Source organism: Cyprinus carpio, chromosome B3, assembly GCF_018340385.1.
Source record: "Cyprinus carpio isolate SPL01 chromosome B3, ASM1834038v1, whole genome shotgun sequence".
Taxonomy (NCBI): domain Eukaryota; kingdom Metazoa; phylum Chordata; class Actinopteri; order Cypriniformes; family Cyprinidae; genus Cyprinus; species Cyprinus carpio.
This window is the reverse complement of record NC_056599.1, coordinates 16,907,492-16,922,898: the sequence shown is the minus strand read 5'-3', so window position 1 is coordinate 16,922,898 and position 15,407 is coordinate 16,907,492. Positions and strand designations below refer to the sequence as shown.

Here is a 15,407-nt window from a genome sequence, read left to right as displayed (position 1 = left end):
AAGATTTGCATAAAGTGATGACCTGGACCATTTCCTTGTATCGTTGCATGTGACTATATGAGCTGGCTACCAGGGTGCAAATAACCTGCCTGATTTATACTGGACCCAACTACTGCCGAGACAAACATGTGGCGCACTATCTTCTTAATACATTAGAAGTGTTGATCATATTGAACTAACTTTATAGAAAAACGTACTGTGCCAGTGGAAAAAACAGTAATACCCACCGCTCTCAAAATATTATCTTGAGCTTTGGAGAAAAATAATCTTGGAAAGTTTTAGATTGCGTGGAAAAACCAGTATAATCTATATAATCACATACAAAACCATATATAGACATACTTGATTATAACCAATTTCTATATAATACTGTATGAATTTCTTCAACTGATAAAATAGCTATAGATCATATATGATTTGACCACCATCGTCTATTATATACCTACCCAATAATAAACTGCAGTGCTTTACCAACTATATAGGAAGGAGCTAAATAAACTTATCCCACTGCATCTAACAACCAAATAGATCCTGTACCCACTACATATATATGTTATAAAGAAAAAACGCTTCTTTTTTAAGTCGCGTCCTCGTTAGGTCAAAAAACATATCAACGATGGCGGTTAATAAATTAAGAAACCAAACTAGATCCAGGGATGACTCAAATCTTCATGTCTAAAATGGTAGATAAGTTTTGTGTCCTGCTCATTGGACCCGTACCTGCAAAAAAATGATCTATCAGGAAGAATTTCAGGTGGGTTATTTTAGCACTTAAAATTACATCAGTGAATACGCAGCCTGAGTTTGGACACCATAGATACGCTCATACTCCTACAAAAACTAAAATAAATATCAAAGAAATAATAGTAATGAAGAAGAAATATACATGTAGAATAATAGTAAAAAAGAAACAGAAATATAATCTCAACAAGTAGCCTAAATAAGAAAGTTAAAAGAGTTGGGATACAAAAAGACAGACTATATAACTAGATTATAATCAATCAGTGATGCTACATTGTATGCAATACATCAATTTCATGCTGTGAATCACCGGATCGTCTTTCACCGTGGACAAAGCGGAGTCCAGCCCGGGGTTGTCACATGTGGTTTGCCCGTCGCTCACTCAGCGCCACTGTCCACAAACTCTGGACTCCCACTCTATGTTGGCTCCGCCGGCCCTGTTTCCTCAGTTCCAACTTTCTGCAAGGACAGTCTGGCGTTTCTGACTCACAGCCTGTTAAGTAAGTTTTTTATATATTTAATTTTGGACTGCAGTTATTTCCCCCCCATTCTCCGGATAATTTAATTTTACTGGTGAAACAGCAGCTACGCTAATTTATTGTCTCTATTTGTTTCTTGACTTTGCCACGGGATGCCACTGATGATTTCAAACGCGAGTTTTGAGCAGTGTAGACTAGTATTTTGTTTTGTCGTTTCTCCTCTCATTATATAATCAATCATGGTTTACAATCAAGTTCCTGCTGTATGTTTACTGGGCACCCGGGGGACACACGGCATCACAGTATTGTGACGGGTGTAAAATCAGTAATTATGTCCCCACTGCATGCAACAAATTCCTCGTTTATAATGGGTTTTAATGTTTTTCTCTTGGCGCTCCGGGACACACGGCATCACAGTATTGTGACGGGTGTAACATTTTTGTCACACGCTTGAGGTATATTCGACAAATCACAACGCACTGAATAGCTGCCCAATCAGCATACACCTCATTTTCAGAACGATGAGCTTTGTAAAACTCGACGCTTTTCAGAAAGCCAGGGTATAGAGGAGACACAATAATGTACGTTATGTGGAAAATAATGTTTTTTTTTTAACATTAAACTGCATGAACACATTTCATTACACCAAATACACAAAATAATGTTCTTTTTAGCAACATCATATGACCCCTTTAATTTATTTTAGAGATGCACCAAATGTTCGGCAAACAAAATTATTCGGCCGAAAATAGCAAAAAAAGCTCTTTCGGTGTTCAGCTGAATAAGGGAAAAGACAGAAGAAACTAATGCAGCAAACATGATGGCAGTGTGGAAACATTTATAGCTGTCCGAGAAAGGTGCAAAAATCATTACAATCACAGACAGCGAGAGACTGTTTAGTACTGCATCACATGTCTTCCATGAGAAGAGTAAGGGGTGGTTGTTGCTGGTTACTTAACGATGACTGAAATCGCGAAATGCTCTTAAACAATTAAATAAACTGCAGAACGTTGTGTTTTCTAATACACAAATGAACTGCATGTATTCAAACAGCCCTGCACGAGCTTGCGGCCCCAGAGTTCAAAGTCCAAAGCGCAAGGAAAATCTATCTAATCTATCTATGATCTATAATATTTTCTAATGTTTTAAAAGAAGTCTCCTCTGCTCAGCAAGGCTGCATTTATTTGTACAGTAAAAAATGCATGCCTGATTCAAGAAGGGGGTCTAAAAAATGGCCAAAATATATTATTTTACTAACTTATTAATTTTAAGTTAATTTGTGTTTTATTGGTATAATGTCTGTTAGAATGTGAAAAATTGTTCAGTGTTAAGTAAATATTTTTAAATTGTTGTTTTGTAAAAGATTTTTTTTCTTTGAAAAGCAAGACAAAACAGTAAAAAGCACATTTTGGCTATTTAATTTATGCAATGGTGAAAAATTTCAGTATTCAACCTTCGGCCCAGTGTTTCATTTGTGCGGCTTCGGCCAAGAATTTTCATTTCGGTGCATCCCTAATTTATTTTATTTTATTATTTATCTAACAAAATGTTTTTTTTTTTTTAAATGTCATTTCCAAAACATGCTCAACCCATAATTTAATTTAATTTCATTACGTAATTTTTTGGAAAAGTTAATGACATTTTAGAAAAATGCCAAAAAATTAAGAGTTGGCCATTTTTAGTGTACAAAAACTATTGAGAGTGTGGGAAAAAAAAGTCAAAATCAACACACAAATGAAATGAACAGACATTAAAATGCTCAGTGATTCTCTTGGTAATAAAAGTGCAAGATCCAGACAGCCTACACCATAAACAATAATTCTTAATGCCACAACATCTCTCGCAATATGCAAATCCAATTTCCAAATGCTTGATGATGGACCTTTATCAGCAGAACAAATGTAAGAGGTCTGTCTGCCTGGCCGGGGTCTAATCAGAGGTCACACCTCATTTAAGAGAAAACTGGCATGACAAGAGTCGGTCCCTGCAGGGATATAACTTTTCATTAGCCTCAAGGTTGAGGGAGAAGGAAACATTTACACACAATGACTTCAGTGAAGGTCTTCCAACCAAACTCTCAATGACTGGTCAAAAAGGCATGCTATCTCTAACTAATACATGAAAACTCTCTGAAAAACACGCATGCTATAAAAAGAGGAAGAAAAAAAACATACATCCAATAACCTCACTTTAAATTATAGAATAAACTGACCTCACAGTGCACTATTCCCACGGCAGAATATTCACTACAAATCAAACTGTTTCTAGTAGACACACTTTTAAGAAAGATGATCCACTTTAAGATGGGAAAAGTTTTTGGAAAATGCAATCATTGCACATGAAATATAAATGGTTAATGATGAAACTTTCAATGGCAAAAAGCTTTTGTGATAGAACTCTTTCCTTTTGGGGTGATCTGAATCTGAAGGAATTTTCCCACAAACATTCACAAGGGGAATTCAACAGGATGGCAGAAACAGACGAATGGTCACCTGGTAAATGTGTCATTCTGTTCAGTTCACTGTGAACTCCCTCTCATCCTTACGGGTCACTCACAACCAAGTCATTCAGAAGTCACCATTAAAGCAATAAATGCTCTTCATGAGTAACACAGACATAAACCGCAAACTACTGAGTAAACACTTTTCATCGTCTGATGAAACATACGTCAGGTCACATAAGAAAAAATAAAGCTTTTTTTTCCAAACTCATGAAGAGTGTAACCTAGACTAACAATTGATATATCAGATGTATCAGTATATACTAAATCAAGACAACACACAGCAATAGACAACTAATGGAATGAAATTAAAACTATTTATTTGAAATAAAAATCTTTAAGTCATCAGGATCTTTTCTATCCTCTATTTTATTATCCTCTTTTCTTTTTCTTTAAATACTTTTGTGCACCTTTGATGAATACACATATTCAAGGTAAATTACAGAAGTTATAAATGTCAAATTGTGATTTTTTTTTAAACGAATCTCATGCATCAATGCATTATGTTATACATTGCACATCACACGTCCTGAACAGCAACACATGCTTTAAATTATTAGTACTGGAGTATTTTTTCTAGTTTAAAGTAAAAAAAAAAAGCCCTATTTGGAGGTCAGTTCATTTTCACTTTTTTCCCCCCTCATCTAGACACTTTACAGAGACTTTGTTCTGCCTGGCACGTAGTGCTTTATCTCTCTCTTCTTTGCTTCTCCTTATCTGGGCTTTGTTAGCAGGGCTCTGCTCGCTGCATCCACACTGGGGCTTGTGCAGGAACAGTAATTAAACCCAAATGTGCCGCAGGCTTCCTGGATTACTTTCAATCTCTATTAGAGATTCTGTCTTATTTCATACTCAAGAAAAGTAAAAATCCGTTAGGACCAAAGAAGGACAACAACACAGAAAATAGAGAAACTTGCTTTTCAATCCAGTGAACTAAGCAATTCTAGGCAAACACATTAGTGTCTATTTTTATGCAGCACATATTATGAACTCCAGATCTGGAGACACGCCCACTAGCTGAACTCATGGGTCACAAACCAACAAGCCCTTAGCTAGTCCGTAAGGCTGTTCTCACAATCTCACTCGTAACACTTGTGCCAGAAGGGAGAGAAAAGTCAGAGACATATCTTTCATATGCAAATGTGGAATCTGATGGGGGACACCTTGAAACAATAACACCAATAAGAAACAGACGCTGCTTAGTAATGGAAGCGCTTGATAACAAATAGAAAACATAAGCACCAGAAATAGCAAGTCTTTGTATTGGGAACAGTTCACCCAAAAATGAAATCTGTCATCATTTACTCACCCACATGTCATCCCAAATCTTTGACTTTCATTTGTCTTCGATAAACAACCAAGAGATTTATTTTGTTCCTTCATTTAAAGGCCATGCAACCAAAACATTGATGCATTAAAACTAAAAGGTCAGTCATGTTTGTTTGATGCATGAACCAGTGAGTTTTAAGGATGAGCTTCCAATGAGGAATGTTTATATGTGAATAAATAAGTCTAAATTAAATCCATCCATCATGTAAAGTGATTAAGAGAAGACTTGGATTAAGCCACAGTTTCAAAGATGAATAAAATCTTTTGGAAGTTTGGAATGGAAAAAATCTTATTAAATTATGAAATTTCACTAAGGTTAAAAATCACTAAAATCAATTCAGAAAGAACTTTCACTGAGAGCAATGCAGAAAGCTAATGAGAGAGCGCTAGAGAGCAGAAGGTTAAAAAATCTATTGTGTCTGTAACAGACTGTAATAAGAGTTATCCTTAATTTCTCTTTTTGTTTTGTGTTGCCTTTGACATATTTTGTATGTTAAAAAATTGTCTAAGGATCGCATTATTTCCGTTGTAAATGGGGGACTTTTATTTTGAAATGGAATCTGCTTTCACTGCTCAGAGAGAGTAATGAGAAATGGTATGGAGAGTATACGCTTCATGAAGGCTTAACAGAACATGTGCACGAAAGTTTATTCACCAACCCTGTTTAACTGTTAGTTAAAAACAAGTAATTGTGAAAATCGCTGAATACGTCTAATAATGTTTTTTGTATTGCTTCATTCAGCACTTATGGTGATTTCTGAAGTAAAAAAGAATGCTAATAAAGCTTCAAGAAACATCAGTAAAGTTTCGGCCAACATTCGGATGGGGTCTGCTACAGTATCCATGTCCAAGATTTACATAAATGTTTCTTTATTTGGTGCTTTAAAGCTTCACTGTTCTTCTCAGATTGGCTCAATGCACAGTTTTTAGTCATGACTTTGGAATACGGTTTCTGAGCCAGTGTTACACTCAGAACTAATACTGTCCCAAAAAAACAGGCCTTTTCAGTACGAGTGCAAGAATAGCCATTGCTTGGGCTACGTTCAACCTTAAAACAGCAACTTCAAATTTTGATCACATAAACAGCCTGACACCCTGTCTATCTGAGTGGAGAGTAGATGGGGTTATATGAAAACTTTTCATATTTGTATTACTGCCTAGGAGAGCTCTTGATAATCTCAGTGTTGATCCAGTGCTAAAACAATGCATCAGATCTGTTGACCTCACTCAATGATACAGCTCCAACATTCTTTCCTATGAGGAGGTTCTGTTTTTCTCATTACCATATGCTGGATTCTGTGTGATTTGATCACTACTCAACCTGAAGTGTGCTTAGGAAGAAGACGTTCTCATGGGCCCCTGCTTCTCAAAACACAAAGCTTCAGTGAACCTCAATTTCAAAAGAAATGACTGTGTGTGTATGAAGTTAAAATTCTGTCATTTTAAATCTAGCGTTAAGCCAATATTCTCGTGGTACATTCATTCAGGAGGTTCCAATAGTGAAACAAGTCTTTCGGCTGATATGAGCCTGTCGCCGATATATCGTTATTAGGGATGTGACGAGATCTCGTGGTACATTCATTCAGGACAATAGTGAAACATTTTATGAGTTGAAATTAATATATATTTTAAAGACTATTTTTAATTTTTATCAAATTAAAATTAATAAAAATTTAAAAAATTTTTTTGTCAAAACCACTAGTAAATTATTTTATTTTGTTTAGTTTTCTAATCTTTTTTTCTTCAGAATTGTGAGAAAATCGTGATCTCCAATTTATATATAAAAAACATGATTCTCAATTTATCCAGAATCGTGCAGCTCTAGTCTACATGTTGTTTATTGCTGCATATAATAGATATATATTATATTATGTAGATATGTAATAGAAGTTTAATTTCATAAAGCACAAGTTGAATTCAAAATGCTTCTACATTTTTCGCATTTTGTGTTTTTCAGTTGAATAAAATACTAATTTCCCCTACATATTTAGTCATTGAGGATTTCTTTAAAAAAAAAAAAAGTCTAAAAATCTTGTCTCGTGAACCCAGTCTCGTCTCGTCACACCCCTAATCGTTATCAACGAATACACAACAGATTAGGGCTGCACGATTAATCGCATGTGATTGTCAAGCGTGTCTCATCAGTAAAGCTGGTTCTGTGATTAGTAGCAAATGTCCATCACCTGCTTTCAAATGAAGGGGCATTCACTATACAGAGCCGTAGTTCACTGACAAGCTACGCAATATCGCGTCATAATCGCAGATGAAATGCATTCAGTTATGAACGCGAAATTGCATAGCTTGTCAGCAAACTACGACACACCAAGCACACGTCACAGTGTAAATATCAGATCCAGATCATGCAGGAATCTAGCCAGACAGCAATGTAGCAATGAAAAAGCACATGTGACTTACTCTCTAGAGGCCTTAGGGGGGCTTCATGTACTGATGGAGGGGTTTTGTATTCATTGAAGGTAGGAGTGATGCTGGCTGCGGAGGTGAAGCTGTTCTCTGACTCCCTTGCAGGAGACGGTGTGTCCAGCTGTCTGTTAATGTGCATCTCAGCCCGTCTAGTCGGAGCTGAGCTCTCAAGAGGGCTGGGAGGCTCTGCTCGCCGCTGGGACACCTCAGGGATCCTGGACGCAGATATTGTTGGGTCAGCTCTCCTAGGGGGTGTTGGAGGTTCCTGGGGTCTGCTGTGGTTACCCTCAGCCCTTCTGTGAAGAGGCCCGTCTGTGGCTTTACTCTGGAGCGAGACCTCAGGTCTCTTTAAGCCGAAGCGGGCGATACCGGGACTGGGTGAGCTGTCCACCTGCTTGGAGGAGATGTCGATGGAGATCTCGGTCCTGCGTGACGCAGTCTCTGGGATGCGGGCCCTCGATAACTCCATGCGCCTCAGGCTGGACTTTGGAGAGCACTGGTTGGAGGAGTAATCTGAAGCGTGCCTGGAAGTGGACTCGGAGTTGAGCGATCTCATGTCGTGGAAACGGCTGCTCGTAGAAGAGGCGGAGGAGCGCAGAGGATTGGTTGTTCTACGGGAAAGAGGCGATGGGTTTGTGGATGTATCCTCCTCCACTTCAAATGACCTCTTAAGTGCTATAAACAAATACAAATAAAAACATGTGCATAAAAATCAGGCGACTTTCAAAGCTTTAAACAGGCAAACTTCTAGAAATGGATAACTGTATACATTTATTAATACATAAACATAACTACAAAGACTTAATTTTGTTAGAATTTGCTAACTAAACCTAAAACAAACCAATTTTATAACAGAAAATGATTTCCAAAATTAGGCCACCTGAGCATGCAAGAACAATAGGAGTTAAATAATTAAACAAATATAAGGCTTTATTAGGCCTACATATAAAACAAGGCAGACTAGCAGAATCAACAAAATATTAACGGAATTTGTTTAACAGAATTAACGGAATATGATGTTTAACCTTTTCTACCGGATTAAAAATTGTAATAACGTTCGCATGGTTCCTCCGTAACGTGTAAAGACGCTACTAAAGTGTATATAAACATTAAGAGTAGCTGTCTATTTGAAATAATAACAGGTTTTGGTTTAATATTTTTTGAAATACCTGATTTCACGCGCTTCAAATGTTTAGTAAACATAGCTGCAGAGCTCTCACGCTTGAACGAATACCGCCATGACCTGACTCGAGCGAAACGCGATTTAGACGTGTCCGGTTCGTTCATTTGAGTCGAATCATTTGAATGAATCGGCTGAATTGGTTCACAAACGATTGTTTCGTTGTTGAATCGGTCCGAAAGGGAGCAAGAACCGATTCATTAAACCGGAACTGTCTCTTTTGAACACAACTGAATCGCAGTCATGGTGCTTCAATGCGTGTGCTGCTGCTGGCTCATCAAAACGGCCTCTTTCTAACGTGTTGAACGGAACAAAGATCGAGCTGAAAGAGATTTGGACTGAACTGGAACCGTTTGACCGATTTAAGTAAGTTACTTTAAACGAATAGCAGAAATATTTTGCAAAATGTAAACATTTAGGTAACTTATGACAGGGCAACGCGCATACGAAACAGGTTTGTTTTAATAAATACCATTTTATTAAATGTCAGAATCATAGAAGGCTAAATTTAAATAACAAATAAACAAACAAAACACACCTATCTATCCACTACGCCACAACCATCAATTCAACATGTTCATTTTTACTTTTTTTTTTACTTTTTTTTTATTTTAGCATTTTTGTCCTGAGCCCTGGTTCATTTCTGACCATAGTACAGTGAGAGATAGATTGCTGGCATTGCATCAAGGAGTGCAAACATTGATGAGATTCTGAAACTGGAGCTGGACAGCCTTAAGATAGATTTTTCAATTATCTGCAATGTGGCGCTTGACAGAAAGAGACACAATGGCATGCCTGGTCACTCAGGTCATTTGTCTGTACTAATCCCCAGGAAATGTCTAGACACTTGAGTCATGCACAGACACAGCAGTCATATTAATGGCCAACAGTGACGCCTTTAAGTTCTGAGCAGGTGGTTGCTATTCCATCCAGTTGGTCTGTACAAACGTTAAACCACATATCCTTCTCTCTCTTCTGTAGAACGACATGGCCCCTTGGCACTGCTGTTTGTTAACAACATCCCATAATTTTTTTAAGCTGGTGCTGGCAAAATATTGGATGTGTGTAAGTTAAGTGTTTTCCAAGTGGCTTGGAAGCTCGGAGACTATTTCATGACTGAAACAGCAGTTTGGCCTAGTAAGATCTGGCATAGGTGCCCATGGCAGCACATTAGCAAAATGAACAGTATAATCTACTTACTGGAACCTTTTGTTGGCATCTCTCTGAAACTACTCTGAAATCATATTTTAGCAAATTTTCTTTCTGTGGAGCCAATAAATGCTTGATGGATGTGAAGGGCCTTTGCAAATCTTGCATTTTGTCATACAAACTTCAAGGCATCCAATTCACAGCTGGATCTTAGTTCAGTGTGGGAGAGGATCTGTGTTTGAAGTTCTATTGGCAGCCTTGTTCATGAGAAATAAACGATTGCTGCGATCAGATATGCATCTAGCTGTGGGACAAAATAGGAAAATTAAGAGTCTATAGGCTAAAGGTGGATATTTCTATTCTTAAGCTCATGAAAACTTTTCATGTATTGAATTAAATCTGAAATAAAACAATATATAAGTGAAATACTTAAAATTAAGCTTGAAAATTATCATTTAAAATGATAAATGTTGCCTACTAAAAATACTAAAATAAAATAAATGAATACTAAATAGAAATATATTTTAAATAAAAAAAAAAACCAACAACAACAAAAAAAAAAAACACCAAAAAAAAAAAAAAAAAACCAACAACAACAAAAAAAAAAACACTAAAATAGGGATAGTTCACCCAAAAATATAAAACACACAAAAAAAATATATTTTGAAAACCATCTCTGTGTTTGAAAGGTTTATTATTATTATTATTATTATTCTGTACAATGACAGGGGGACCAATATTGTTTGGGACCCTGCTGGCTTTGATTTATGGACAGATGCTTCAAAATATTTGTTAATATAAGTGAACTGAACTCTTCATTTAAGAGCAGGTGGTAATTCAGATCTTTAAGTAGGACAGGTCCAGGTCCAGGACGTCCACTGTCTCATATAGGCTAGGTGTTCATCATGTACCTCTACGTTTTACGTCATGCTATTCAGTGACGTGCTTATCATAACACAGCACACATGGATCCATTTTCTTCCAGCACAAAACTGACCTCCGTTCAGCAGGACAGGATGGAAAGCCGATGGTCCTGTTTTACAGTACCCTTGCATTTGGATAAAGAGAAAAGATTTGTTTCATTTTTGAGTGGTTGAGTGATGTTATGATGATTGGATATTTGATACTCTTAATTCAGGCTTAGGACATTCATTTATTTTAAAATACATTGCTTTTTCTCATGAGCCAGAGGAGAGAATCGCCTTTTTTCTCTTGAGTCATCTTCAGAGGGGGCTTTCTTTTAAGCTGCGCCCTGATGATATCATTTCCTGTCATTTCAAAGTGTGGCTGGATTAAAATGGAATCCTGCATGCACTGAATAACTGTGCATTATGGATTCTGTGATTATACCAGACATAATCATCAAAACTTTAGTAGCAGTCCACACACACACACACACACACACAATCCCTTGGGAAGGATTATGGCTCAGCGGAAAATGATTGTAAATATGTGGAAGATACATTGTCTGTCTTTTTGCTTTAGTCCAGGCAATAATATACTTGGCACTGTATGCTGTATAGAGGCATACACAGATGAATCATAATAGTTTGATATACAACAGGATAAATCTCTCCCAGCATTTGTCCTCAAACAACCTTTTCATTCACAGACAGAAAGTCAATGATTACAGGCAGATTTTACTGTGAAGTCCAATCGCTCTGTGCTTTTGGACTCTATAAAGTACAGTATAAAAACCATACAGTGCACTGCAGCCAAAACAAGCACATGACCTCTTACATAAGAATCTTCATCTCAGTATGGTGCATGTGTATTTCGGACAGGGTGAGCTGGCTAGACACATTTGATGAGCGCTTCAGTGGGGTCTGTGCATGGTTTCAAAAACTATATAGAGCATCTAAAAGATCTAGATCACAAAATACATTTAAGAAAAGGCCTATATGTGAACTACATTTGACTGACACGGAAGAGAAGAAATTGTTGAATAAGTGTAAATCTATGGGATAATTTGACTATTTCAATATTGTGATTGTGTCTTGAGTTGCACACCAAAGAATGAGCAATTTCGATAGTGATGCTTTCCTGACCATGCTCCACTAACTAAAATAAAAGTGGGTAGTTTGATAGCTATCTGGTCCAGAAATGATCATAACGGTTAAACTATAATCTCAGACAAGCGCAATCTGTCGTAATTATCACAGTCACATCTGCCCAGCCAGAAGAATCAGAGGTGTTTGAGGTATGTGCCGGCAAAAACAACAGGATACAAACAGAGAGTGTGATTCTGCTGTAATGATATGTTTGGCCTTGCTGATCTGCGAGAGTTTGGGAGCTGTGTGATGCACCCTCAGGCTTTGGTGGGAAATGGGCCGCACGAAAACACATAAGAGCCCTCTCTCTCTCTCTCTCTCTCTCCCACAGTACACACAGCTGCATCTTTGAGTAAACACGTACAAACTCACACAGATGCATTTGCTCTCACACAACCCTGTCTCATGCACACACACAACACATGCACATCTATGGAAGCAAGAGCGTGTGTTTGATACGTATGCATTACTTCTCATCAATTAGTGTCCAGAACTAAACTACAGGTAGAGGTTTACCTCAATACGCAGTGGAGGCAAGTCCAGTGCTGTGTTAGCAGAGGCAATGCAGGTGAGAAACGAATGTGTGTGTATCTCTACTGTCAAATTCATCATGGCACAAACAGTCATGTCCCACTAGCTTACAGTTTCGGTTTGCCTCAGGGTAACGGCTGATTAGCTTCAGGGCAGTCTGCTTAAAACACGATGGTCTGGGTTAGCTTTGTTTTGACTTGTGTGTAATTTCAGGTTATGAGTAATAGTGCAAAACTATGGATACGCAGCTACAGTGGGACATAAGGTGCACCCCAAATCGAGTACTTAGGCACTATTCTATGACGTTTTGTAATGTAAATAGTGTGAGTAGTTCGTTCACACTGAAAATTCCAAAAAGAAAAAGTGCACTTTAAACACTTGGATGATGCACTTAAATAACAAAAAAAAACGAAGTGTGGAATGTTGGACACTTCATGCACTCAACTGTGGCAGCTTTAATTACGGAACGGAGGGGGAGGGGCTATCGGACTCCGATTATGAATGACAAAATAACCTTATATAATTCATACACTACATGGTTGAGTACATAGTGTATGAGTGCATAGTGTATAGTGCGTCATTTGATATGCAGCTATACAGTATTTGAGGTGCAACTGAAGCGCAACTAGTTGATTACCGAGTTGGTAAAAAACAAAATAGCTTCCCAAACACTATTTATTTGGAATTTATTTGGACAACTTTAAAGGCGATTTTCTCTATAATTTTTTTTTTTTTTTTTTTTTTTTGCACCCTCAGATTCCAGATTTTCTAAAAGTTGCATCTCGACCCAACAAACCATACATCAATGGAAAGTGTATTTATTCAGCTTTTGGATGATGTATACATCTCAATTGTGAAAAATTGACACTTAAGGTTTTGTGGTCTAGGGTCACATATGTTCTGTGAAACACAGAAACGTGTTTTGATAAATGTTTCATTGTTTTTGCTGTCCATACACTAGAAGTAAATGGACATCAGAACTGTTTGGTTTTTAACATTTCTCAAAATATCTTCTTTTTAGGTTCCACAGAAAAAAAGTAAGTCATACAGATTTGGAATGACATGAGGGAGTAAATTATGACACAATTTTTATTTTTGGGTGACTTTGTTTCTTTAAGACAGTAAAGTTTTTTTTTTTTTTTTTCGTTTTTTTTTTTATAGAATGGTGGCTGGTCAACCAGCTAATGACTGGTTTCGACTAGTAAAGCCAGATACCAAAACTGGATGTCCTGGCTGGATAATCAACTAGTCTATAAGCTGACTAGTTAATTCAACCCCAAATATAGTAGGTGCTGGTAAGTGTGCAGATCTCTTTTCAAGGCCATTTCGAAGAAAGGCAAAAAAAAATCACAAGACTGGGGAAAATGGTATGAAAACTGTCTGTACTACAACTGTTATCCCTAACCTCTCTTTCTCATGCACCGCTCTTTTATCTCTATTTTTATTAACTTTTCCTGTCTCTATTTTAACTCCCCTACCAGACTGTCACCCCTCCCATACACACCCGCACATCTACTTAAAATGATTGTGCAATGTTTTTGAGACAGTAAGTGCATCATAACCAGACTTAAGTGCATGCAGTCTTAACCAGTCTCAGAGTTAAACCAACACTCATAACAGTCACACATTCACATGTACTACAGCTTAGCAAGGGTTAACTGGTCTGGCTTATTATGATAAGCTTGAGGACATTCATAAAGTTTCATAAATGAGAACTTTTAATATCCTTTCCTTTACAGATGGCCATAAACTTCACGGTCATGTGACTGCTCAACATAACACATGCACATAGCACATGTTTTCAGAGAGTATATCAGTATGTTCGCACTTCAAAAGTACAGTTATGAATTTCAGAAGTTATGAGCTTCATATATTAAGCCCATTTCCTTGTGCGGAGGCCAGCACTGAACAAATGGAAGTCATTTATTGCTCCTTTCCCAACCACAAGCCTTCTCTGAAAGTGTAAAAACAGCGTTAGGCTGTAAGTGATGTGTTTGGTCATTGGCAGGACAGTGCTAGCATCTCAATGGTTTTCTTTGGGAGCTGTTAACCTGATGAGAAAACTAGCATTGCTAACATAGCATGTTGTGCACTGGTTTCCCAGTAGGATTCCTACCTAGCAAGACATTTTTAGCTAGCTAGTCATTTTTTTAGCTAGCTGGTAAATTCATACTGGTCTAAACAGTTATTTTTAAGCAATAATTAAAAGATTACAATATCTTCATGTGAAAGTTGGCCTAGAATTGCTTGCTTATTTACTAGCCATTAACCAAAGCTAATGGACTTTGTGAATATACAGCTGTGAGATGCTTTCCCCACCCTGAGGTAACGCTGCACAGAACCACACTATAAAATGCATACTTCTCTTTATAGTGTGGTCAGTCCTGCCTATAAGCTCTGCAAATAGCCATGCTTGATGATGACTTTAGAGACAACATTTAGCTTTACATGCAACGACATGAAAGTGGTTTGGTCACAGTATAATGAGAGTGCTTTTCCCTTCCTGATGTATGATTTGTTAGCAATGTAATGAGTCCCAGTCTGAAATAGTTGTCATGTGTCCGTGAAATGACCAAAAGGTGCTAATTTAGGTCATCCAGAGCACTCCAACAGGACTCGTTTAGAGACACATAAATACTTTGCTGGTCTAGAATTGTTGTAGTCTGAAAACAAACACGTAAACAAACGTGTTTCTATCTGTCTTGATTATCTAAGCACTCGCACTTCAGTGTTTACTTATGAATGACACTGAATGTGCCTGTATTGGTTTAGTCTCAGCCTGAGTCCGCCCACAGATGGTTCACTGACAGCTTGCGGAATACTACTCAAAAAACTGGGGGGCTCTCTTGATTTGGGAAGCTTTCACTGGATTTGGTGGCTTAGTAGCAAGTGCACATATATCCACAAGCAGAACTGCATATTTAGTTGCTTTTTTCATTTAAATTTTTTTTTTTTTTATGGAAAATGAAGAAGAAAAAAAACAAGACTGCTGCCCCTTTATTTAAATAATTTTTTCATACCAGTCT

General features: G+C 37.4%; 1 protein-coding gene and 1 long non-coding RNA gene across 5 annotated transcripts in view; one reads left to right on the top strand and one right to left on the bottom strand.

Annotated features, from left to right (window-relative positions):
- LOC109087387 (septin-9-like) overlaps positions 1–15,407 on the bottom strand; it is an 84,268-nt gene that overhangs the window by 37,383 nt on the left and 31,478 nt on the right. For 3 of the 4 annotated variants that reach the window (XM_042719991.1, XM_042719993.1, XM_042719992.1), the window contains one exon: positions 7,465–8,145. In XM_042719991.1, coding sequence (XP_042575925.1) covers positions 7,465–8,145 — 681 coding nt within the window. Of the gene's footprint in view, positions 1–7,464; positions 8,146–8,639; positions 8,797–15,407 lie in introns of those variants that run through there. The other variant, XM_042719990.1, reaches the window with a different exon arrangement.
- Positions 8,869–15,407, top strand: part of LOC122136504 — a 28,353-nt gene continuing 21,814 nt past the window's right edge. Inside the window, exon 1 of the long non-coding RNA XR_006154181.1 lies at positions 8,869–9,016. This is a non-coding gene — a long non-coding RNA (uncharacterized LOC122136504). The remainder of the gene's footprint in view (positions 9,017–15,407) is intronic.